Source organism: Megascapheus bottae, chromosome 21 (assembly GCF_031878675.1).
Source record: "Megascapheus bottae isolate mThoBot1 chromosome 21, mThoBot2.hap1, whole genome shotgun sequence".
NCBI classification, from domain to species: Eukaryota; Metazoa; Chordata; class Mammalia; order Rodentia; family Geomyidae; genus Megascapheus; species Megascapheus bottae.
The window spans coordinates 35,602,643-35,624,434 of NC_143529.1; the positions used below are offsets into that span (position 1 = coordinate 35,602,643).

A 21,792-nucleotide genomic window follows, 5' to 3' on the forward strand; every position below is an offset into this window, starting at 1 on the left:
AATTTGTGGCACTCTGCTCCTCAGACATGGTGGACGAGGCTCTTGCTCTCCTCCACTCTTCATAGAACTAAAACCCCCCAGAGGACAAGCAAGTATGTGCCTTAGTGCAGGCCACAGCAATCCAGCATTTTCCACATATTTCCTTACTGACGGTTCACAACTATCATGAGGCAAGAATGAGCTTTGTCCCTCGTCTCAAAGATGAGGAGGCAGAGGTCCTGGGTCCTCTCTCCTGCTCAGAGCCACCATTTTGTTCATCACCTCTGGCTCCCCCCTTCCCCGCTGCTGAGAGCTGGGGCTCCATTGGGTCATTGTAGAAATGCCCTCTTCTAGTTGATGAGTGATCCAGTTCTGCACCAGGAGAAACTGCTGAAGTGTGCGGTGCTGACGCTGGGCAAGGGCGTGGAGCAGGACAGGGATGAGGCCCTGCAGGTGCTCTCTCTGCGAGCCCTGGGCAACATGGCCCTTGGGGCCCCCAAGAAGGTACTGACCCATTTCCTGGGGGTGAGGCCCCCTGGGTACACTCCTCCTGGGGTCCACAAGTGAGCAAGGTGGGGGCTGAGCTGCGGGGCCCCTCCAGGTGAAGCAGCACCGGAAGATCTTGCTGGAGAAGTGCCTGGGCTCCTTGCGGAGGGCCGAGAGCAGCAGTGTGGCCGCCGAAGGCATGGAGGCTCTGATGAAAATTGTGGCTGAGCTCCGAGAGGGTGACATGGGGTCATCTTTTGAAGCCATATGTGAGCAGTGCAGGGGTTTCTTTGACCATGTAAGTATGAAGCCTCCCTCGGTGTTCTAAGTGTGGTTTCTGATGCTATAATCAAACACTCCAGCCTGGGCGGTCCCCAGAGTGTAGAGGTTTATAGAGCTCACAGATCTGGGGGTTGGCGAGGGCCTCACATGGCGAGAAGTAGCAAGTGTGCCAGCTTGAGTCTCTCTTCTTGTAAAGCCAGTAATGATCCAGAGGCTCCCCCACAAGAGCCATGAGCGGATGGTTTGGGGGATAAGTTTCTAGTACTCTTTCCAAACTCTCAGGGGCCACATTCCAGCCACAGCTCTTAGCTTACTCAGTGCATGAGGGGAGCAGCTCTCATCAGCTCAAGAAAAGAAGTGGGCTATTGTAGATGAGCTGGGGTGGAGGGGGTCACATTTGGTTCAAGTGCACCTTGGCAGTGACGAGATCTCTTAAACACTATCTTGTGCTAAGTTACTGATGCCGAGTGCTGTTGAGTCTGAGTACTCTGGACTGAGGCCTGCTAGGTGGGAAGAGCTTTGTCAGGCTGTGTGCGCCCCTGGGTAGCTGTGGCATCTGGGCTGGGTAGATGGTGGGATGTGTTCGGAGCCAGCACCCGCTTTTCCTCAGGGAGGGGAGCGGCCCAAAGTCCGGACTCCCATTTAGTCTCTTTAGTGTTGTACGAACCCCTGGAGGGCCAAAGGCACTGAAAATGGTCTGTGAGGAATGCTGGGGGCTCTGCAGTGCTTCTTGATTCTGGAATGTCAGCTTGTCTACACTCTGGCCACAGGAGAGCGAGCTGCTGAGGTTAAAGGCATTCACCCTCTTTGGGAAGCTTGCAAAGGTGGTTGGGATTTCCAAGAAGCGTTTCTTCAAAGGAGAAGTGAAGAGAGCCTGGATCGCCCTCATGCTGCACTGCCAGGACCCCTGCTCCAGCACAGCCCAGGTAAGATGCACCCTGACCCTCTCTCCCAAAGTCTGCACTGCTGTCCCCAAGAGCAGCAGGTCCTGTGGGTCTTGTGCGTCTTTTCTGGGAGTTGTCATGCAAGCTGGGGACAGGTCATTTCAGGTGACTCCCAAAGCCAGCTTATTAAGGAATCGCAGCTCTGTGCAGAAATAAGTATGGTTTTCTTTTGCTCCAGTGATTGCCTTGCAGCTGTACTCTGTCCAGTCCACCTTCCTTCCAGAAGATTCTGTACCTTGCAGAATAATACTGCAGGACTGGGTCCTGTTTAAAGACTGACCTTGCATCTCTACTTTCCTACCCCCTGTGGGCAGGTCCAGCTGGGCTGCTGGGAGTTGAGCCTGGCCTGGTCTTGGCTCAGCTCCCCTTGCTGTGGGTGGGTGAGACCTTGGGCCCAGGAGAGCACATGCCGGCTGGAAGATGATCGAGCAGGGTCTGCCACCCTCCCTTGGGCTCTGCGCCTCCACCTGGCCCATGACCACAACACTGGCTTTCTCCCACCTGAGGAGAGAAGACTAATGGGGAGGTGGCTCAGGTTTGGGGTGTTCAGTCTCCTCCCATCAACCTTGGATGTGACAGGCCCCACATGTGTACTCTGGTCTTTCAAAAATGCCTAGTCGTAATTCTTAGAACATAAGTGCCTACACTCTATCTCTGTGAAGCTAGGTGAGGGGGTGCTCTGGGTGGGACGGGGTAGATGTGGTCCTGGCAGGGGTGAGGGGCACTCCCCACACCCCTGTCATTTGGTGATGACCCCGGTGGCCCCCCGCTGGCCTCGGTCTTTAGCCACATGCTGTGGGGCATGCTTCAGGAAGTGGCCGAAGGCACACCTAGAAAGGCCGGTGGAAGCCAGGCACTGGCACCTGTAATTACAGGCACCTGTAATCCTAGCTAATCACAGTTCAAAGCCAGCCTGGGCTGGAAAGTCTATGACTCTTATCTATGACAAATCACCAGAAAACTGGAAGTGGCACTGTGGCCCTGTGGCCAGCAGCCCCAGGAGTAGAGGTTGGGCAGAGTGGGACTGGAAGGATGAGGAGGTGCACACAAATGCAGGCTGAGCTTACTCCTGTCCCAGGGGGCAGCCATCTTGAAGCTAGCAGGGGCTTCAGCCCCAGGTAGCCCTAGCCCTCCCCACCCCCAGAAGCCTCAGACCTGCTCTTCGATTGTAGAGGGCACTGTGCTGTGGCCCCAGCACTGACACTTTTCCTCCTGCTGTCTGTGTCCTTGCAGGCCTGCATGGCCACCATGTTTCAGTGTGTGCATTTCTGGGGCTGGAAGTCCTTGGGGAATCCCTCAGAACGAAGCAACGCCAGCAACAGCGATGAGATGACGGTGTTCCAGACAACTGTGTGCACCTTCCTGGTGAGGAAGCCTGGAGCCCAGCCACTCCAGGGGATACAGGTCACCCAGGGCCCAGCTACCCCAGGGGGTACAGGTCACTTGGGGGCCCAGCCACCACAGGGCCACATGTTGCCTCCTTTTTTGGGTCCTCGAGTTCATCTTCCAGACATGAAACACCCAGTAGAGATGTAGACTGCAGGCCACATGCTGATGTTGTTTTCTAGTTACCACCTTCAAAACAGGGGGGGCACCAAATCACCATCACTTCAACGTGAGATAAATTACCACTGCAACATCAAAGAAGATGATGATCTACATTTCTGCGGTAGTTGACGCTTAATGTGGACCAGTCAGTGGTCAGGGGCTGCGTGTGGCCAGTGTCACTGTCCCTTTAGAGTCAAGTGATGCTCTTGCACTTACCCAGCTCCTGCCTGCCTTCTCTGGGAGGACCCTGGGTGAGGGCACCGGCGCCTCACAGATGGCAGCCTTGCCACAGGCCCCTCCCAGGTAATGGCTTCCTACCCTGTACACAGATCACTTTACTTCCCCAGACCCAGAAAAAACCCGCCGTCCTCTATGGCTTCTTGCTGGAAACAATGACCTATACTGAAAACAACTTCTCAAGAATCCGAATGGCCGCCTGCAACTTGGCTGGTGAGTACAGGTCCTCCCTGACTCCCGTGGTCCTTGGAGGCTCTCTGGCCAAATGCAGGTGTGGGTGGGGAGGAGACAGATGACAGAGCTCGGACGTCGTCATTACTTACTGCACCATGCTTTGCCGCCACCTGATCCTGAGTCAGGCTCCTTGCCAACAGTTGGCTCCACATCCTTGAACCCAGTCTGACCTGACTTGTGTCTCTGGTTTTGGCTTTAGGAATTATGATGAGGCACATGTCTCCCTACTACCTGAAGCAGCTGGATTTTGAGGCGCTACGGAATTGTGAGTGGCGGGGACTTAGCTCTGCCGAGTCCATGGCTTGGCAGCAGCGGTGGAACACTTGGGACAGTTCTGAAGGAAGCGCGGTGACCTTGAGCTGGGGTGGAGGGATGCGGGAACGTACCAGGCCAGGAGGTGCTGCACCTGCGGAGGTGCCCCTGTCTTCTGCAAAGACAGCTTTTGACAGGTGGCTGTGCCAAGACCCCGCAGTCCCATGTGTGCATGTATGTACATGTATATGTACATACAACAGACGACCTTCCTGACCCTGCCAGGGGCAACAGAAGCCTTGGAAGCCCTGGCTTCCTGTCAGCCCTGGCTCTGGGTCAGCAATGCTTTCCCAGGCAGAGGGTGCACGGCCCTGACTCGGCTGCTTCCCATCTCTGTGCCCTCAGCGCTCCAGGAGCTGCAGCTAGACTCAGATGCTGGGGTGAGGAGGGCAGCCCTGGAGGTTCTCAAAGTCCTGGACAGCTGCAGTCAGCTCTGGCCCATGGCTGCACCCGTAAGTGTCCTGAGCGATCCAGTGTAGGACAGGAAGAGCCTCCTGGAGCAGCAGGTCCACCCACAGCTATGAAGCCCAGCTTTTGTAGGAAAACCTTCTGAAAAGAAAGTATTCATTCCTTACCTCCCGATGAAATAAACATCCTTTGCTACACGGAGTGCAGGCTGCTGACACAAGGGGCAGGGCACTCCAGAACCAGATGAAGAAGCAAAGGCAGCTTCCGCCCTCACAGGCCCTGCAAGAGCCCTGACTGGGTCCCCACACCGGTGTTCCTAACCCTTCTCTCAGAACTGCCAGCAGCCCCCGGGAAATCCTATAATTCCCCCCCCCACACCCCTGAAGAGCAGAGCCCCCAATCAGGCCAAAAACCTCAGGAGGTGCGATCTTCCCAGACGCCACACTGCTTCAACACTGCCATTCTGGAGACACATCGAACAATACATGAATTTTTGGGAACTCGAACCACAGCATACATATATTCCAGCTCCTGTCAAATACAACCTATCAGTGAGACAAAGCCGAGGCATATACACGATTCTGAATTACTTGTGTGAATTAAAAGCAGAGACCTGTAAGTTGGCCATGACACCTGTGCTCTTCTTCCTCTGGATGGTAGAACATGGAAACCTCTCCCAGCCCCTGTGGCAGCAGAACTTGTCTGTAGGGCATGATCGGTGTGTGTGTGTGTGTGTGTGTGTGTGTGTGTGTTGGGGGGTGTGGAGGAGTGTGGACCAGGCAGTCCTGGTGAGTTTTCCTTATGGAAAGGAAGTAGCAGGCCAGGAGAAAGGTATGGAGGCTGTCCTCGCCCTGGCTGGATGCCACATGGCCCAATGCCTGCTTATCAAGTACACCCTGACCTCAGACCTCCAGCCCATGAGGAATTACTCCTGTGGCTTAAGCCATCCCGCCTGTGGTATGGCAGCCCAAGCTGACCCATCCACACTACTGCGATGGTTCCAGCTAAAGACACGTGGGAAGGAGAAGTGGCAACCCCAGGAAGAGCCATCACGGAGGGAAGGGCAGGAAGGAAAAGAAACACAAAAGACTAGATAATTCAGTCCTGTCCTTAGCCTTTTATTAAAATGAATTCATAAGATAATAGCACTAAGTCCACCACAATGACTCTAGTTGATTGGTACAGGTGGTGTTTTTGCCACTATACTTTGTATATGTGAACCATTTCATTACAAAGGTTCCCATGGTAACTGGCTATCGACAAACTCAACAGAAACAACAGGTATCACAATGCTATGTGGCAGCCAGTGGTCTGAGACTGAGTCAGGACTGTTGGACTACAGCAGGTTTCCATGGCTACACAGTCACACTAGTTAGTACAATCACTAATGCTGCAGCTTGCTGCCTTCTGGCACGCAGACCACTAGACCCAGAATGTGAATGTGAAGACCGAGAGGGTGCTACTTCCTTCAGTGCCCAGGGCCTGGGACACACATGTACGTTTCCTAAACAAACAAGACTCCCACAGGGAAAACTTAAGAAAAAGAGGCCTATAAGAACTAACATTAAAAACGTGAACTGAGCAACTTTATTCCCCTAATTTTTTTTTTTTTTGGCCAGTCCTGGCTTTGAACTCAGGGCTTGAGCACTGTCCTTAGGCTTTCTCAAGGCTAGAGCTCTACCATTTGAGCCATAGCACCACTTTCAGCTTCTTCTACGTATGTGGTACTGAGGAATTGAACCTAGGTGAAATCACTTTTTTCTTCCATCTGGAGAGATGTGTTCTTCTCCCTAGAAGAAAAGAGAAGGATTCCAGTGAATTTGTACCAGAGTTCCCAGGTCAGGATCCCAAATCTTAGCTGCGTGCACATTTGGGTTCACTGTGGAAAAATGCTATCATAAGCCAAGTTGCTGGCTCACGCCTGTAATCCTGGCCACTAAAGAGGCTGAGATCTGAGGATTGTGGTTCAAAGCCAGCCCAGGCACAAACGTCTCTTTTATCTTTAACTACTCAAAAACTTGAAGTGGCGCTGTGGCTGAAAGTAGTAGAGTGTTGCCTTGAGCAGAATTATTCAGGGACAGCACCCAGCACTGAGTTCACGCCCCACAACTGACAAAATAAGACCAGGACCTGAGGAGTGATTCTTCTAACGGACATCCTTACCCTGGATGGGATCCAGGTTCTGGCCCCACCTGCAGGAGTTTAGGAGTTAGCAGACCTAGCACAGGGCTGCCTCCTGCAGAACCCATCGAAGGGGCTGACATCCAGCAAGTGCTCACCCAGCCACTAACGTCCCCTGCATTCCCAGCCTGGGAGAAGTGGAGCTCTTCCCGGAAATGCACAGCTCAAGTAGGAATGGTTTAAGATGGAAGGGAGAAGAGCCTGTGATGGCCACACGACGGGCACCAAATCCCAAGGGGCATTGTGAGGGTCCACTGGGCCATGGGGGAGCTCTCTGCATGGCTCCAACTCAGTGCCGTTCTCTGTAAAGCTGCGCAGGTCAAAGGCAAGGAAACCTACACTGGTACCAAGGCAAAGCCCCACAGGGACGGGCGGGAGCTGCGGCCAGGAACAAGTGGATGTGTGGGGGGCAAGGGCGACCTTGGGTTTTCCTTGAGTGACCAGGCGGCACAAGCTTTACTTGTTTTGTCTGAGGACTTGAACTCAGTAGCTGATGCTTTTGCTCACTGGCTGGTGCTCTACCACCTGAGCCACAGAGGGAGCGGGGTCTGAAGGCCTCGCCCCCCAGGACTCACTGACCTGCAGCTGAAGTCAGCCCGTCACGATGGGAGAGCCGGGGAGGCCAAGAAGGCACAGGGGAAGCAAGCTCTGGAGATGAAGACCAAGAGACAGCGGAGGGGTGGTGTCCTACAGCAATGTCCTGGGAAGGGGGTCACCCCAAGTCTGGCCCCAGAGCGGGAGCTCCACTGAGGGTCCAACCATAGGAGGGGCATGAACCGATACTTATGTCCTCCCACAACTAGGAAGACAAAGAATGACCCAAGCCTGTGTGCACGGCTTCTGGTTAGCCCATGTCTTACACACGGAAAAAAATAAGGAGAATGAAATAAAACCCTGAAACTCTTAGCACTAAGCTGAGCCATAAGGTCCCACCCTGCCCCTGATAGTGGGGGCGCACTGGCCCCACAGGAGCTACAGGAATAGAGGGAAGAGCCAGGGCAAGCCGAGACCAAGGCATGTAACAAGGTGAGAGAGGATGGCAGAGAAAACGCCCTGGAGAGGACGGAGAGCTGGGGGCCAGTGAAAAGGGACACTGGATGGTGCCCAGCACCGCTGGAGACAGGCAGAGCAGCGGGCAAGAATCCAAGACACAAGAGGCAGGGGTACTTATGGCAGATGGGGTGGAGAGCCACCCACCAGGCCAGGGGAAGAGGAGGAGCAGGTATGAACATTGCCTCACTTGCCCAAACTACAAACAAACCCACAGCCAATGTCCCAGCCAGGGGGTGAAGGAATGCAATCAGTGGAGCCAGCTGGTCTGCTAGACTTTGCACTGGCTGGTTCCGCCCCATCCCCATCCCGAATGGTGTGAGGAAATGGGCATGTGCGGACACAGATTCCACGCCAGTGCCCCAAAGCGGGTGTCTATGCCTACTGCTCTGCCCAGGCCAGGCTGCCCTCCCGCTGGCCTACTTGGAATCAGCAAGTGGACAGAAAAGTATTTTCAGATGGGTTATGACAACTATTTTTGTAAGAAAAAAGGCTAGACAAGATGAACAAAGATTATAGAGTAGCAGGTGATGGTCTTTAGAATCCCAAACGTATTCCAATGGGAAATATGCCAGGACTTCTCCCTTTAAGAGGCACTGTACTGGTTCACTTCCCTGAGAGTTTTGCAGGAACTGGGGTGTCGTGGCATGGGGCATCAGAACACCTGCCTCACATTCATGAGCCCCTGCGTTCCATCTCCCCCACCGCCCTGCACACAGCCTCAGCCCGAGGGAAGGCAGTAACACTGTGCCAGCTCTTACCAGGAACACTGTGAGGGTGGGCCGGCTCCCCTGGAGTCCTGAGGCTCAACGTTTGGGTACGATAACCTGCGTCTCTTTGTTGGCAGCGGAGTGTGGTCTGTGCTGTCCCGGGTAGTGAACGCAGATGCACGAGCTGTAGCTGCTACTGGGCCCCAGGGACTTTCAAGGCACCGCTGGGGTGACACTTTCAACTTTTGGAAACTGGGGAAGCGAGAGCCCACACCAGATGTTCCCAAGTCTCCTGTGTGGTGGTGCTGAACTTTGGCGCCAGCATTACCCAGGGGCACTCCAGTACAAGGGGGAACGTTCGCCTGCTGAGGCGAGACCTGGCAGCACTTCTGATGAAGCTTGTCAAACTGTTCTTTGATCTCATTGTAGCGACTCTTTCCACTGCCCAGAGGCCTTCTTGGCGGTGTTGAACTAGTTTTGAGGGGTGACATTGCCTCACTCAGCGTTCTTGAACTGGATCTGGGAAAAAGGTCAGCTGTCCGCCAGGAGTGGTCAGGGCTCTGGAAGGGGTGGACCTCTGAGAATGGAGAGATGTCACTCCTGGGGCTGCTATCTGCTTCAGCAGATCTACTCGTGTTCCCAAAGGCCTCACTTAGCCCTCTGGCTCTTGCCTGGCTGGTCGGTAAACTCAGTCTGTGGGGGCCAGCTGGGTTCACAGAACCCCCTCTGTACACATCCACGGCCTGGGAAGCTAGGGGGCTGGCCAAGGGAAGCAGTTTCCTGGGACTGGGGAGGCATTCCCGATGAAGCTTGTTGAACTGAACTTCAATCTCCCTATAGCGGTTCTCCTGAAGACCCTGTAGCAGTCTTGGTCTAGAAACAATTTTCACAGGTGAAATTAACCACATCAATGCCCTAAGTCTGTCTTCCTGACCCCTGAGTTTCCTGTGCATAGAGCTGAAGTCTACAGAAGCCAATGAAGGCTCCTGAAGCTCCTTCCTTGTTGGGTTGAATCTGCAGACCTGATGTTTACTTCTCTCTAGAAAACTGTTTTTCGACGTTAACCCCATCTCATGGCGAGCAACGTGTGGTATGTTCTTGCAGTCTCTCAGTGCTCCCGTCTCTTTCCTGGGCTCCAAGCTGAGTGAAGCCCTCTCCCTGGGGCTCCTCCGGAAGCGCCTGTCACCGTGGCTACCCATCTCCCTCCAGGGCACCCTGCTGCGGCGCGGGCGCCTCCTCCAGGCTTGCAGGATGGTGGTCTTGGTGGAGATGATGCTCCCGGGCTTGGTGCTGAGCAGCCGGCTCATGGAGTGCAGCATGCCGGCATACAAGTCGCTGATGGTCACGTTGCAAATGTCATCGGCCTGGAAGGACTGGCTGCTCAAGTAGCTGTCGCTGCTGGTTCCCAAGAGCAAGACACTGTCGTTTCCAGTGGAAGATGCAAGCTGTGCAAGGTCACCGGGGCTCACTGCAGATCCGCCCCCGCAGTGCTCTGGGAAACACACGAAATGAAGGTGCGTCACAGTTAGGAGCGTCCTCCCACCCAGAGCGTGAAGCCAGAATGTGCGTGCGTGCGTGCGTGTGTGTGTGTGTGTGTGTGGGTGGGTGCGCACGCGCGCACACATGGGTCTCGGGGCTTAAGTAGGTGAACAGCGATCCTTAGATCTCAGCCTCCTGAGTAGCTAGGGTCGCAGGCCTGCCTGAGCCACTGCACAGTGTGTGACTGTTTTTTCAACAGAATTAATGACCAAATCCAGCCCTGAACAAAGCTGCAGGAGTAGATTCTTTCCAGAGATTAGATTTCTACTTTCCGTCTTTACCCGTGACAAGGTGAATCAGGCTTCTGAGCACCACGCGCTGCCTACCTGCAGTGGAGTGGTGGGGAAGGGAGGGAGTCAACCACGCCACTTCAGAGCATGGCTTCAACTTTCCTCGAGTGAAATGCTTTCACATGTTTTAACAAACAAACTTGAGCCAAGAAGAATGGGAAAAGCTCTATAATTAGACACCAACAGGAAAATGAACCTGGGCATCAAACTAATAACAACCCCCTCCCCCACACACAAAGGCCAAGGAGCTGCCCCTGACTGCAGGTGACCACTGAATACCACAAGTGAGGCCTGAATGGGTCCTCAGGCTCAGCTGGGTGAAGCTGTCACGAGTCAGAGTTAAGGTCTAGTAAACATATGTAACCATGGAGAATCACCTTGATTCTTGGGAGACACCCAAAGCATCTAGGGATGACACATAAACCAGATACATGTTCTTGAAATAGTTATTTTCTATAACAAGTAGACTCTTTTAAAAGCATTGAAAAGAAGATAAAAAACAAACAAAAAAAGAAACAATAAGCGCCAGTGGCTCGTGCCTATATAGGCTTACTTCGAAGCCGAGATCTAAGTATCACAGCTGAAAGCCAGTTTGGTCAGGAAAGCTTGAGACTCTTATCTTTACTCAACCGCCCAAAAAGCTAGAAGTGGAGCTAGGACTCAAGTGGTAAAGAGTTAGCCTTGGGCGGTAAAGCTCAGGGTCAGTGCCTAGGACCTGAGTTCAAGTCCCAGGACCAGCCAATAAACAAAACAACAATAACAATAAACAAAACACAACAAAAGATGCATAGGTTTTTAGCTGCTTGCTTCTGTTCTCAGTTGTACTGAAATAGTAGCCAGCATTATGACAATCTGGAAACTTGTAGAAGTTTCTCTGAGGAAGAAAATCATACTCTGCAGAAAGCCCTTGTGGTTTTGAGTCCTCAGTAGAACGAGTTTGGGATTTTTAATGAAACAATGATTCTTCTCCTTAAAAGTTAAAAACTGCAATGGCCTCATCTGTCAAAGCCTACTGAAACAGAAACTGTAAATCCTCCAGCCACTGTCCTATGCCCCAGGCAGATTCTAAACATACCCTTGTCCTCCTCTGAAATGCCTTCTGAGGAATACTTATTTATTTTCTGTAGTAGTGACCCAAAGACTTCCTTAAGGAACTATTACAGAAGTTCAAATGAAGGTAAACTGCTCTTTTTGCCACTAGGCTTATAAGAGGAATCGGATTTCCTATGAGGCAATTTGGTTACGATTGCCAATATGATTTGGCTTGCTGAGTTCTCACACCGGGAGTGGTGAGGAAGGCGTGGTAATTAACATAATCCAGCTCATCTTTAAAATATCTTACTAAAAATTCCTTCTCTTCACAGTTTCTGATGACATCACACCCTGGCGAATAGCATGACACTGAGCTGGCCCGGGCAGAACAGAAGGGCCCCATGGTGCCAACCAAAGTGACGGAGAGGCACACGGTTCATCTGAAGATCTGATGTCCACTCACCTAGGGAAGGCGCAGCAGGCAGGGCCAAGGAGGGGGTCCGGGTGACCAGTAAGTCTTCCCCACTGTCCACACCCTGCAACCGAAACCAAGGATTACAAGAGAGGCTGGACCTGGAGGCCCTGGGTGCAAGGAGCTGGGCTTTCTTGAGACCTCAGTGTCCCTCAGCATGGCAGCACTGCCTCCCTGACTACCCCGAATAACAGACAACACGAGGGAACGGTAGCCTGCTGAGCTCCCAGCCACGGACAGAAGGTGCTAGATGTGACAGCCCCTGCTCCAGGAGGCTGGGGGGTGTTTGCCATCCTAAAACATCCTGGACAGTGAACAGTGAGCACAGACCCAATAAACACCAGCCTCGTGCCAGCCTCTTCCTGTCTCCCACACAGCATGCGAGGGGCCTGCCAGCGGTGCTAAGGTGCAGCAGGCCAGCGACAGAGGGAGGAGAGAACAACTCCCCTGGTCCTGTAACCCTGGACAGGAGAACTTTACACCACACCTCCCCCATCTTCAGGCAGGGAGGGGCAGGGGTGGCTGAGGACCCCGGGGAGAGGCGTGGAGGCTGGCGTGTTCCCCACCACCCTCAGGGACAGAGGCCTTGCTGCTGGTCACACCATGGCTCTAGACCTTCCAGGGGCTCGGGAGGGCACTCACTGTCTCCCCACCCACGAGGTCCTCCATGGCCTACAGGGCTCATTCGAGGACAGTGACAAGTCTGGCGGCATGAGAGGATGCCTGTGGCAGGGTCTGCAGACAGCACCCCAGAACACAGCGGCGCTGGACCTCACTGTGTCCCCACTTGCTGACACAGCTCTGTGACATACACACCTGCGCGCCCTCCGCGCCCTGCAGCAGCAGGTCCCCCTGCGTCAGGTACTTCCTCCTCAGCTCGTCTTTCAGGGGGCTCCTGGGCATCGCGGGCTGAGGAAGAGAGGAGTCAGAGCTCCCAAGAGCTGCCGAGGTTCCACTGCTCTGGGGAATTCTAGAATAAACTTGAAGCTCTTCAAGGCACACAGTTTAAAGGACTTCGAGTATAAAGTCACTTTTCACTCTTGCTGTGGGTGGTAGGAAGTGGCTGTCCCCGTGGGTGACGGAGGCCATTTCTCCAGCACTGAAGGCCCAAACCAAACAAGGCCTAGGGCACTAATGACAGCTCTTCCAGAGCAACAGCAATGACGAAAGAAAGGAAGATGACCTGCACACTGCGGGGAGGAGCTCAGGAGCCAAGCATTAGTAACACACACTAGTATTGATAGAAGAGACTTGGGAAGGGCCGGCTCTCAGCCCTCCCTGCTGGACACCGGAGAGGCGGGGCTTCAAGATCAGATGGGGCCACGCAGCAGGAGACACGCCTGCACCCCAGTGCTGTTAACGGGGGAACGGGGGAGCCCCCCACCTGCTGATGAACCCACAGAACACCCCCAGTAGTCTTTCCTGGGGTCCCTGCCTCTCAGGAGGCAATGGGCAGCCTCTGCAGAAGCGGGAACCATGGAAAGGCACTGATGGAAGGGGTCCATTGTCGGGATTCAAGTGGGGGATCAGAGACCCAAGCCTGCAGCGGCAAGAGTGGGGTCTTGTTCTAGGAAGGCCTGGGGATGCTGCCCAGGCTGCAGGCCTCTCAGGGCCGGGGCCCCGCCGCCGTTCCTCCCTCCCTGACCTCATTCTTACCACTGAGGCACTGGCGAAGGGATCCTCCGTCTCCGTGTCAGAGGAGGCCGCCGTGTCACTGTCTTCAGACTCTAACAACCCAGGAGGGAAATTGCAGCCAGTGTGTAGGAAAGTTCACTCTCATTTTAGGGGCAGTTTTGCATCAGTTCGAGTGTGTTCTTTAGTCACTTCTAGAAAGTTCCCCTTCAAGGAGGGCCATCCCTGGCCATGACGGTCAGGAACGCAGAGCACCCACAGAACAGGAGCTAGTGGATCTGGCAAGTGGGTGGTGAGAAAGCCCACCGGGAGAGCCCACAGACACAGGCATCTTCCTGGAACCTGGCTGTGAGGGCACTGGGGAGACCAGCTGGGTTTCATCAGGTGAAATGCATGCCAGCTTCAGCACTGGGGGGTACTGGGCAGGGTGAAGGCTGAGGAGGCAGGCTGGTCCTAGGTGCGAGGCCGGAGGGAAGAGCAAGGGCCTCCTGTGAGGAGGAGGAGTGGGTGGGTAGGGCAGGGAGAGGGTGAGCAGAGCCGGGAGGACCTTCTGTCAAGGGGCCTTTCCAGTATCCTGTCTTACAGAACCTCCACTTCCTCTGTCATATGAACCACTGTATCCGGCAGGACACGAACAAAATATCTGAATACTACTTCTGTGCTGGGCACTACGGGTTCTCTATGGGCAGAACAAGGCTTCCTTTCCACCAGGGAGACCAGCAGGGTACCTCAAAGGCTTTAAAACAAAGAAAACAGTGTGGGGCTGGGAGTTTGGCCTAGTGGAAGAGTGCCTGCCTAGTATGCAAGAAGACCCAGGTTCAATTCCTCAGTACCATATACATGAAAAAAGTCAGAAGTGGTGCTGTGGCTCAAGTGGTAGAGCTCTAGTCTTGAGAAAGCCCAAGGACAGTGCTCAGGCCCTGAGCTCAAGCCCCAGAACTGGCAAAAAATTAAAAACAAAAAAGAGCTTTAATAAGAAATCTTATCTTCAAACCGGAAACATTGACTCCATCCCTTCAGCCTCTTCCTAGCAAGGATAAACTCACCTGTCCTCAAGGCTTGTGAGCGATGATAAGGTGGACATTCACTGCCTCCGGGTCCAGCTGGCACAAGGCCCTCTATCTGGTTGACCACCTCCACAGGAGAACCCTTGATGTGCAAAAATCAGTAAAGAAAAGCCTGTCAAAATAACATGTTTTAAAGCCACTGTAAAACAACATACCAGCCATCCTTGCTGAGAACAGAAGGCTTTGCAAGGCCTCTCTGCGTATGCAAAGGACCAAGACTCTTGGGAGGAGGAGAGGTTCCCCTGGGAAAAGCAGCAGTGCTTTTTTCCTGCAACTCCTACTCTCAGAGTCTCAAAAACCTTAACTCAATGTCCAGACATACATTCTGCTACTGAGACAACCACTGCAGCCCTGTCACTACATGGGCGCATTAGCGGAACGCACGCTGGCTCCCCTCCTAGGGGTGGACAGGGAGGATTAGCCATGCGGAAACATAGGACCCAGGACACTTCTCTGAGCTCTACAGAAAAGGGTAAATCGTTAAGAGCCACGCACATCTGCTGTCGTTGGTGATGGCCACGTTTCCTTCTAACAAGGGCTGAAAAGCTGCACCAGACACAGCCAGCAAAGCCTGTAATGTTTACACCTGACCCTTGGCAGAAAGCTTGCAAGCCCTGATTTATGTTCAAGGAAGGTACAAAGGGCCACAGGCCTCCAAGAGAGGAGCAGTTCAGATGACGAACTGGTCTGACCACACAATGGAGGATCAACACAAGGGCTCTCCTCCCGTGAAGGTGAAACTATACGGATTCATAAACGCGAATACAAGAAACAGGAAGAGGGCATTTGTGACCATCCGCACACCGAGATCACCCTAATGTTACGCTGTTGTACTATTTCTACAGCTAACGTGGGAAACAAGGGCAGATCACAGGCTGCCGAGCCCCAGGGGGCGGGGGCGGAGGCGGACGAGGACAGTGGAACCTGTTCTCGACAGATAAAGGCAGAAAGAAGCAATCTTGCACTCCACCTGGCCTGCCTTGGTTCTTCCCCATGAGCGTGGCCTGGGGCATGTCCTGCAGGAGAAGTAGCTCGCTGGACCTCAGAACAGAGGAGCTACCTGACACAGCCCTGTGGAAGAAGCAGCGCCTCAGACAGGCCAGGCAACAGAAGAAATGTTTCTTTATAAGCCCTCTCACACAGGTTACCAAGCAAACAAGGCCCGGGGGCCCTCCAGTTCTCGCAGCACAGAGGTTCCAAGACCCAGCACACCAGTATCCTTCACACAACTTCACCACAGACCAGTGTCTACGTTATACAATTTGGCACTAAATACCTGGATTGTTTTTTTCTTCCTTTCCTTTATTAGCTTTCCTCCCCAAATTCTCAATCCTAAAAAACAAAAAAATGACTAGTTAAACAATCTGGAACATTTCATTTCCATTCAATCTGCATTCTCAGAAAGCCAAAGTGACAGACGGTAAAAGGATGTACTATTAAAAAGCAATCAAATATTTCTGATAATCAGCCTCACATTTCTGTGTTACTGTTCACTTTCGTGAAGCAGGTTTTTAAAAATCAAGGTTTGCCGGGGTGCTGGTGGCTCAGGCCTATAATCCTACCTACTCAGGAGGCTGAGATCTGAGGAGCATGGTTTAAAGCCAACCCCAGCAGGAAAATGTGTGAGTCTCATCTCCAATGAAAACAGTAAGTGGTGCTGTGGCTCAGAGTGGTGTTTTTTTTTTTTTTTCCCTTTCAATTGTATTCTATTGTCGGGGTTACAGTTACATTCATCACGTAGGAAGCTATCCCTTCCCGTGTTTTACTCCCACTCTTCCTTCCTCGCCCTCCCCTCACCCTCCCCTCGCCCCCCAGAGCAGAGTTTTGAGTGAAAAAGTCAGTGACCTGAGAGAGAGAAAAAAATAAATAAAAATCAAGAGTTGACAGAGTGGTCCCCACACTTGGCCCACGCGGTTCTCCTACCCTGGGAGGTCTCGTAGGTCAGGGTGGCCATCTGCACCAAGGGGTCGTCCTCGAAGGGCTGGCTGTACTGCGGGGCGGAAGAGCGTGGGGTCAGATCAGACCCCGGGGGCCCGGCCAGGGGGGGGAGGGGGGTGGCCCGGCCGGGGGGAGGGTGGCCCGGCCCGGGGGGAGGAGGGTGGCCCGGCCCGGGGGAGGGGGGGGCGGCCCGGCCGGGGGGAGGGTAGCCCGGCCCGGGGGGGGGAGGGGGGGCGGCCCGGCCCGGGGGTGGGGTGGTGGTGGCCCGCGTCCCCGCCCCCGGCCCCAGCCCACCTTCTCTATCAGCTGCTGCATGCGCCTCTGGAAGCGGTGGCGGCTGTCACTGAGCCTCCGCAGCAGCAGATCCTCCTCGGCGACCCCGGCCTCCATGACTGACGCGGCGGTGGTCCCCGATCCACACTTGGCTCCGGATCCCCGCCGCCCAGCCCGCGCACGCGCAGCTCGAACAGGGATCTCGCATTTCTATTGGCTGGCGCGCAGACGCCAGCCGTTGATTGGGAGCATTTCAAACGCGACCACGGCGTGTGGTCCGGGCCAATGGGCGCTGGGCTTCCGGACCCGCTTCCAGGGAGCGCTTCCGGCTTCCGGCGGAAGCGGGCGCCTGGGGGCGGGCAGAGCGGAGACGGCGGCTGGCCGCGGGGGACGGGGCGGGCGGCGCCCGTGTTCCGAGTCAGGGTCGTAAGGACGGTCGTTTTGAGAGCGCGCCAGGCTCCGGGCGCGAACTCAGAGCCTGGGAGCTGACCCCGGGCTTCCTCGAGGTCGGAGTTCTGCCACCTGAGCCTCTTCCGGCTTTTACCTATGGATGTGGGCACCGAGGAATCGAACCCGGGTCTTCGTGCCTGCTAGGCAGGCACTTTAACCGCCGGGCCAAACTCCCGGCCCCTGCAGGCGCGTCCAGAATCCAAGACGGTAACCACAGAGCAAAGCAAAACCAGCCAAGGCAGACGAGGAAGGGACTAAGCCACAGTCGTGGTGATGTTGAAGGCAGAGACAGGCAGCGGCCTCGGGTTTGTGCGGGTTCTCCCGCCCCGAGGAGCAGCCAGGAGGACGCCAGGGGCTTCGGGGAGAAGGGGGGACATCACGGATGCCATTGCAGTCACTCAGGGAGCAGTGCAGGACAGTTAGTCCCTGGAGAAAAGTATGTTACCAAGTGTGCTGAGAACTCCAAGAGGAGGCCATTCGTTCTCAAGGTTACCGCGAGATGGCAGCATGCGACGTCTGAACAGTGACTATGTGGCGGACATTGCTTTTTTTCTTCATTTTTTAATTAATTAACTTTTTTTTGGTGGGTCATGGGACTTGACCTCTGGGCCTGGACGCTGTCCCTGGGCTCTTCAGCTCAAGGCTGCCGCCCTACCCTTGAGCCAAGCCCCACTTCTGTTTTCTAGAGGTTCATTGGAGAGAAGAGTCTCATGTTCTTTAGTGCCAGGCTGGCTTTGAACCTCGATCCTCAGATCTCAGCCTCCTGAGTAGCTAGGATGACAGGCGTGAGCCCCCGCGCCCGGTGTTGGAGAACATCTTTCTTAAAGTCTTTCAAAAATGATCTCGAAGTAGTTGTACAAAGGGATCTAAATTCATCAAGTAAGGTTCTGAGTACAGTTCATCTTCATCCGTGTCAGCCTTTCATAATTCTCACTCTTTCTCCACATTTTTTTTTTTTTTTGCCAGTCCTGGGCTTGAGCTCAGGGCCTGAGCACTGTCCTTGGACTTTCTCAAGGCTAGAGCTCTACCACTTGAGCCTCAGCACCACTTCCGGCTTTTTTCTATGTATGTGGTACCTAGGAATTGAACCCGGGTCTTCGTGCATGCTAGGCAAGCACTTTAACCACTAGGCCAAACTCCTGGCCCCTCTCCACATTTTTTTTTTTTTTGTGTTGGGTGTTAGAATTTTTTTTTTGTATGAGCATTATACTGAGAACTGTATCATGTATGTGTGTGTGCACAAGCATACATACACACTTAACCCACCTGTAGAATAACAAAATATGTTGATGCCATATTAATTACATATTTAGGAAAGTAGGAAATGGCTCTTTTGGCATTTATGGTAAATCATGCTCATAATCTTGTTTTCCTCAATAACATTTTTTTTATAGTATATATGCCTTTACATCCTTGTGTTTCAGTGAGGAGTATTAATATGTACAACAGTGATTTGGTGAGAATATCATAGCCTGCTTCATGCAGTTTCAAGAATGTTCCAGCCTCCTGCACAGAGGGTACAAGTGAATTTGTGTCATTTTAGACTTCTGAATTCTATGCTGAGCATTCGTGGTTCTTCTTTAGTGACATCCTCCTTGGAGCCATAAACCTGCGGGATACTGCAGGTTTTCTCTGCATTATTTCACGCTGGTGCACATGAGAAGAGTATGGCCTAGAGATTTCTGGGTGACTTGTCTGGGTCTTGCCACAGGGTAGGGGCTTTGTCCCCAGAGTTTACCAGGCAGGATCATCTCTCAGTCAGTGATGAGGGCCTAGAGGGAGAGGGCTGAGAAAGACAATACCAACCTACCCATACAAAAGGATGCAGGAATGATGGAAGCTGTGAATTCCAACAAATGACATCTTTAAAGTGTTTAGCAATATTACACATTGCCAAGTCTGAGAAATTGTAATATTCATCACATTTGCCACTGCAGTTGTGATTGCCGACTCAGTTCCTTCAATGCTACTAATCATCAGATTTTCTAGAGGAACTAGAAAGATGATTCCATCTCTGTGTTGTTTTTGTTTTTGTTTTTGTGGGTCATGGGGCTTGAATTCGGCCGTGCCTGGGCGTTGTCCCTGAGCTCTTCAGCTCAAGGCTACCACCCTACCCTTGAGCCAAGCCCCAGTTCTAGTTTTCTAGAGGTTCATTGGAGAGAAGAGTCTCATGTTCTTTAGTGCCTGGCTGGCTTTGAACCTTGATCCTCAGATCTTAGCCTCCTGAGTAGCTAGGATGACAGGCGTGAGCCATGGTGCTGGGTGCAGTCTGTTTTTATGGCTGACCTCCTAGAAAAGCTTTTGTCCATCTTCATAACAAGGCATGTGTCCTGTGCTGATGGGATTACCATGGTATGTGATCAGGAAGCAAATCAGTTCTGGGCAGTGAGTCCCTAGACAGGGCTGTTCACCTCTGAGCTGCACCAGGACGCTCACAGCATTCTGCAGAAATGTGGGGGGAGGAGGGGATGAGAAGAGGTTTAGTTGTGTAGAACACACATCCACAAGCATATTGTAACTTGCAGAGACGAGCCAGCCAGCTTTCCTTCAAGATGCCTGGGCTGTGAGAGTTCCCCAGGGGTCTTCCTCTGCCAGCCTCTTCTGGGATAGAATTCTTTCAGAGCAATGTTTCCGATTGGTTCAGTGGCAGACAGCTCTGAGGGGCCATTCTATCTGCATGGTCTCCAAGGAAACGTGTCCACCCCACCCCGCTTCCTTCTGCCCTCAGGTTTTCATCTGTAGGAGACTCCATTATTAAACATTCTACTTGAGTCTGTACCATGCAGGATGAGCACGGAATCAAAACAAGGTGTGGATTTTCCTGGGTCCACACAGTTTAAATCTCTTCTTCCTTTTTTCCTTGGGAGTGTTTAGAAATTCCACGTGTGTTTAAACTATGTGCTGTATGTGTGTATGTATATTGGTAGCGGTGCCCGAACTGCTTATGTGACTTCTTGGTCTGATGATAAATCATTTGGAAAACGTCTTTGCTTATTTTCTTGTTGCTTTTTGTGCAGATATGAATGATTATTTTAAGTAGAAAGTCCTTTTTTAATTCTCTTTATTATGTGCTGAGTTATCTAACTCACATGACGCCAGTGGCTCACGCCTGTAATCCCGTCTACTCAGGAGGCTAAGATCTGAGGATCACTGTTCAAAGCCAGCTAGGGTACCAAAGTCCAGGAGACTCTTATCTCCAATTAACTACTAGATACCAGAAGTGGAACTGTGGCTCAAAGTGGTAGGGAGCTAACCTTGAGCCGAAGGGCTCGGGGACAGTCTCCTGACTTAAAGGTTATGTCACAAGATTGTCCCCTCATTCTTTCCCTCCTGGTCTCCAATTTGGTGGGATAAGCATATATAAACAGCAAGAGATAAACACCAATGTTGTATCTTGTCTAGAATTCTTTAATTTTTTTAAAAAATTATTTATTTATACACATATGTATATATATATGTGTGTGTATGTATATGTATATGTGTGTGTGTGTATAAAACACAGGGCCTGAGCACTGTCCTTGGGCTTTCTCAAGGCTAGAGCTCTACCACTTGAGCCACAGCACCATTTCCAGCTTTTTTTTTTTATGTATGTGGTACCAAGGAATCGAACCTGGATTTTCATGCATGCTAGGCAAGCACTCTACCACTAGGCCCGTGCTGGCTTCGAACCTTGATCCTCAGATCTCAGCGTCCTAAGTAGCTAGGATCATAGGCGTGAGCCACCTTGCCCACAGATGATTGATTTTTGATTTTTGAAAAATACTTAAGTGCTTTGAAGGTCTCACTATGAACTACTGCCGAAAAATCCATCCCCTGTGCTTTGGCAATGCTATGTCTTCATTTTCATTCAATTCTATATATTTCCAAGTATTTCCTTTGTATCTCCCTCTTTGATCATGAATTAGGAATTTGCCATTTAATTTCTACATGCATATATATATATATATATATATATATATTGATGTCTAGTTTGCTTCTGCCATTTTCAGAGAACATACTCTGTATGATTTCAAGCTCTGAAACTTGCTGAGGTTTGTTTTGTGGCCCAGGACATTCCTTGTCTTGATAATATTCCAAAGGTGCTTGAAAAATATCTACATTCTGCTCCTGGAATGTGGAGTGAAAGACTCTGCATGCTGATGAATGCAAGTGCACGCCCTGTAATCCCAGCCTCTGGGCGGCAGAGCAGGAGAATTTTGAAGCCAGCATTGACTGCATCGCCATGCTTTCTTCTATATAGAGCAGCACAATGGATCTCCAAATGAAACCGATAAAAAAAAGATTTGGTACAAGATTTTATTCTATAGTACAGATTATGCTATCATCCATTACAAATGAAGCATTAAAAGATGGAAAATGTAGTTATATTTGAAAGTGATGAAATCCTTAGCCCTACCAAAGTGTGGCTAATCCAGCTTCAACCAGGGGAATGATTATGGGGTAAATCAGCAAACTTCAGTTATTAAAAAGTAACCCTCAAGGCTTTTATCTTCTTGACACACAGGTAAGGAGAACATTATGAGTATCGGCTTGAAAGTATACTAACTTAGATGCCATAACGACTCTACAGTGATCGCATGTAAAGGTCTACTTAGCAGTATAATTTGACTCCCATCAACCTCAGCCTTAACTCACATTTCTAGAAACAATTGGAGAGTTGTTAACCAATTAATGGACTTGGTTTCATCTATGTAAAGTTACACAGTTAAGTGGGGAAAAGTTTTACAG

General features: G+C 52.0%; 2 protein-coding genes across 2 annotated transcripts in view; one reads left to right on the forward strand and one right to left on the reverse strand.

Moving 5' to 3' along the window:
- The window catches only part of Mroh2a (maestro heat like repeat family member 2A), a 41,256-nt gene extending 36,166 nt beyond the window's left edge, over positions 1 to 5,090 (forward strand). Inside the window, exons 35-41 of the mRNA XM_090355084.1 lie at positions 334 to 483; positions 581 to 763; positions 1,518 to 1,673; positions 2,925 to 3,056; positions 3,587 to 3,689; positions 3,910 to 3,975; positions 4,368 to 5,090. Of these exons, the coding sequence (XP_090211210.1) occupies positions 334 to 483; positions 581 to 763; positions 1,518 to 1,673; positions 2,925 to 3,056; positions 3,587 to 3,689; positions 3,910 to 3,975; positions 4,368 to 4,501 (924 nt within the window). The 3' untranslated portion in view covers positions 4,502 to 5,090. The remainder of the gene's footprint in view (positions 1 to 333; positions 484 to 580; positions 764 to 1,517; positions 1,674 to 2,924; positions 3,057 to 3,586; positions 3,690 to 3,909; positions 3,976 to 4,367) is intronic.
- Positions 5,091 to 5,527: 437 nt separating this feature from the next.
- Hjurp (Holliday junction recognition protein) lies at positions 5,528 to 16,854 on the reverse strand. The gene is made up of 9 exons (XM_090355085.1): positions 16,636 to 16,854; positions 16,327 to 16,393; positions 15,680 to 15,735; positions 14,383 to 14,485; positions 13,361 to 13,431; positions 12,521 to 12,613; positions 11,696 to 11,768; positions 8,423 to 9,863; positions 5,528 to 6,220 (listed from the first exon to the last, which is right to left on the reverse strand). The coding sequence occupies exons 1-9, from the start codon at positions 16,729 to 16,731 to the stop codon at positions 6,172 to 6,174; spliced, it is 2,049 nt and encodes a 682-aa protein (XP_090211211.1). The 5' UTR covers positions 16,732 to 16,854; the 3' UTR covers positions 5,528 to 6,171.
- Positions 16,855 to 21,792: the final 4,938 nt, after the last annotated feature.

Coding starts and splice junctions, on each gene's coding strand:
- Hjurp (XM_090355085.1), bottom strand. CDS start 16,731: ATGGAGGCCGGGGTCGCCGAGGAGGATCTGCTGCTGCGGAGGCTCAGT. Junction 16,394..16,635: donor TGCAGCAGCTGATAGAGAAG/GTGGGCTGGGGC, acceptor TCCGCCCCGCAG/TACAGCCAGCCCTTCGAGGA. Junction 14,486..15,679: donor GGAAGAAAAAAACAATCCAG/GTATTTAGTGCC, acceptor TTGCACATCAAG/GGTTCTCCTGTGGAGGTGGT.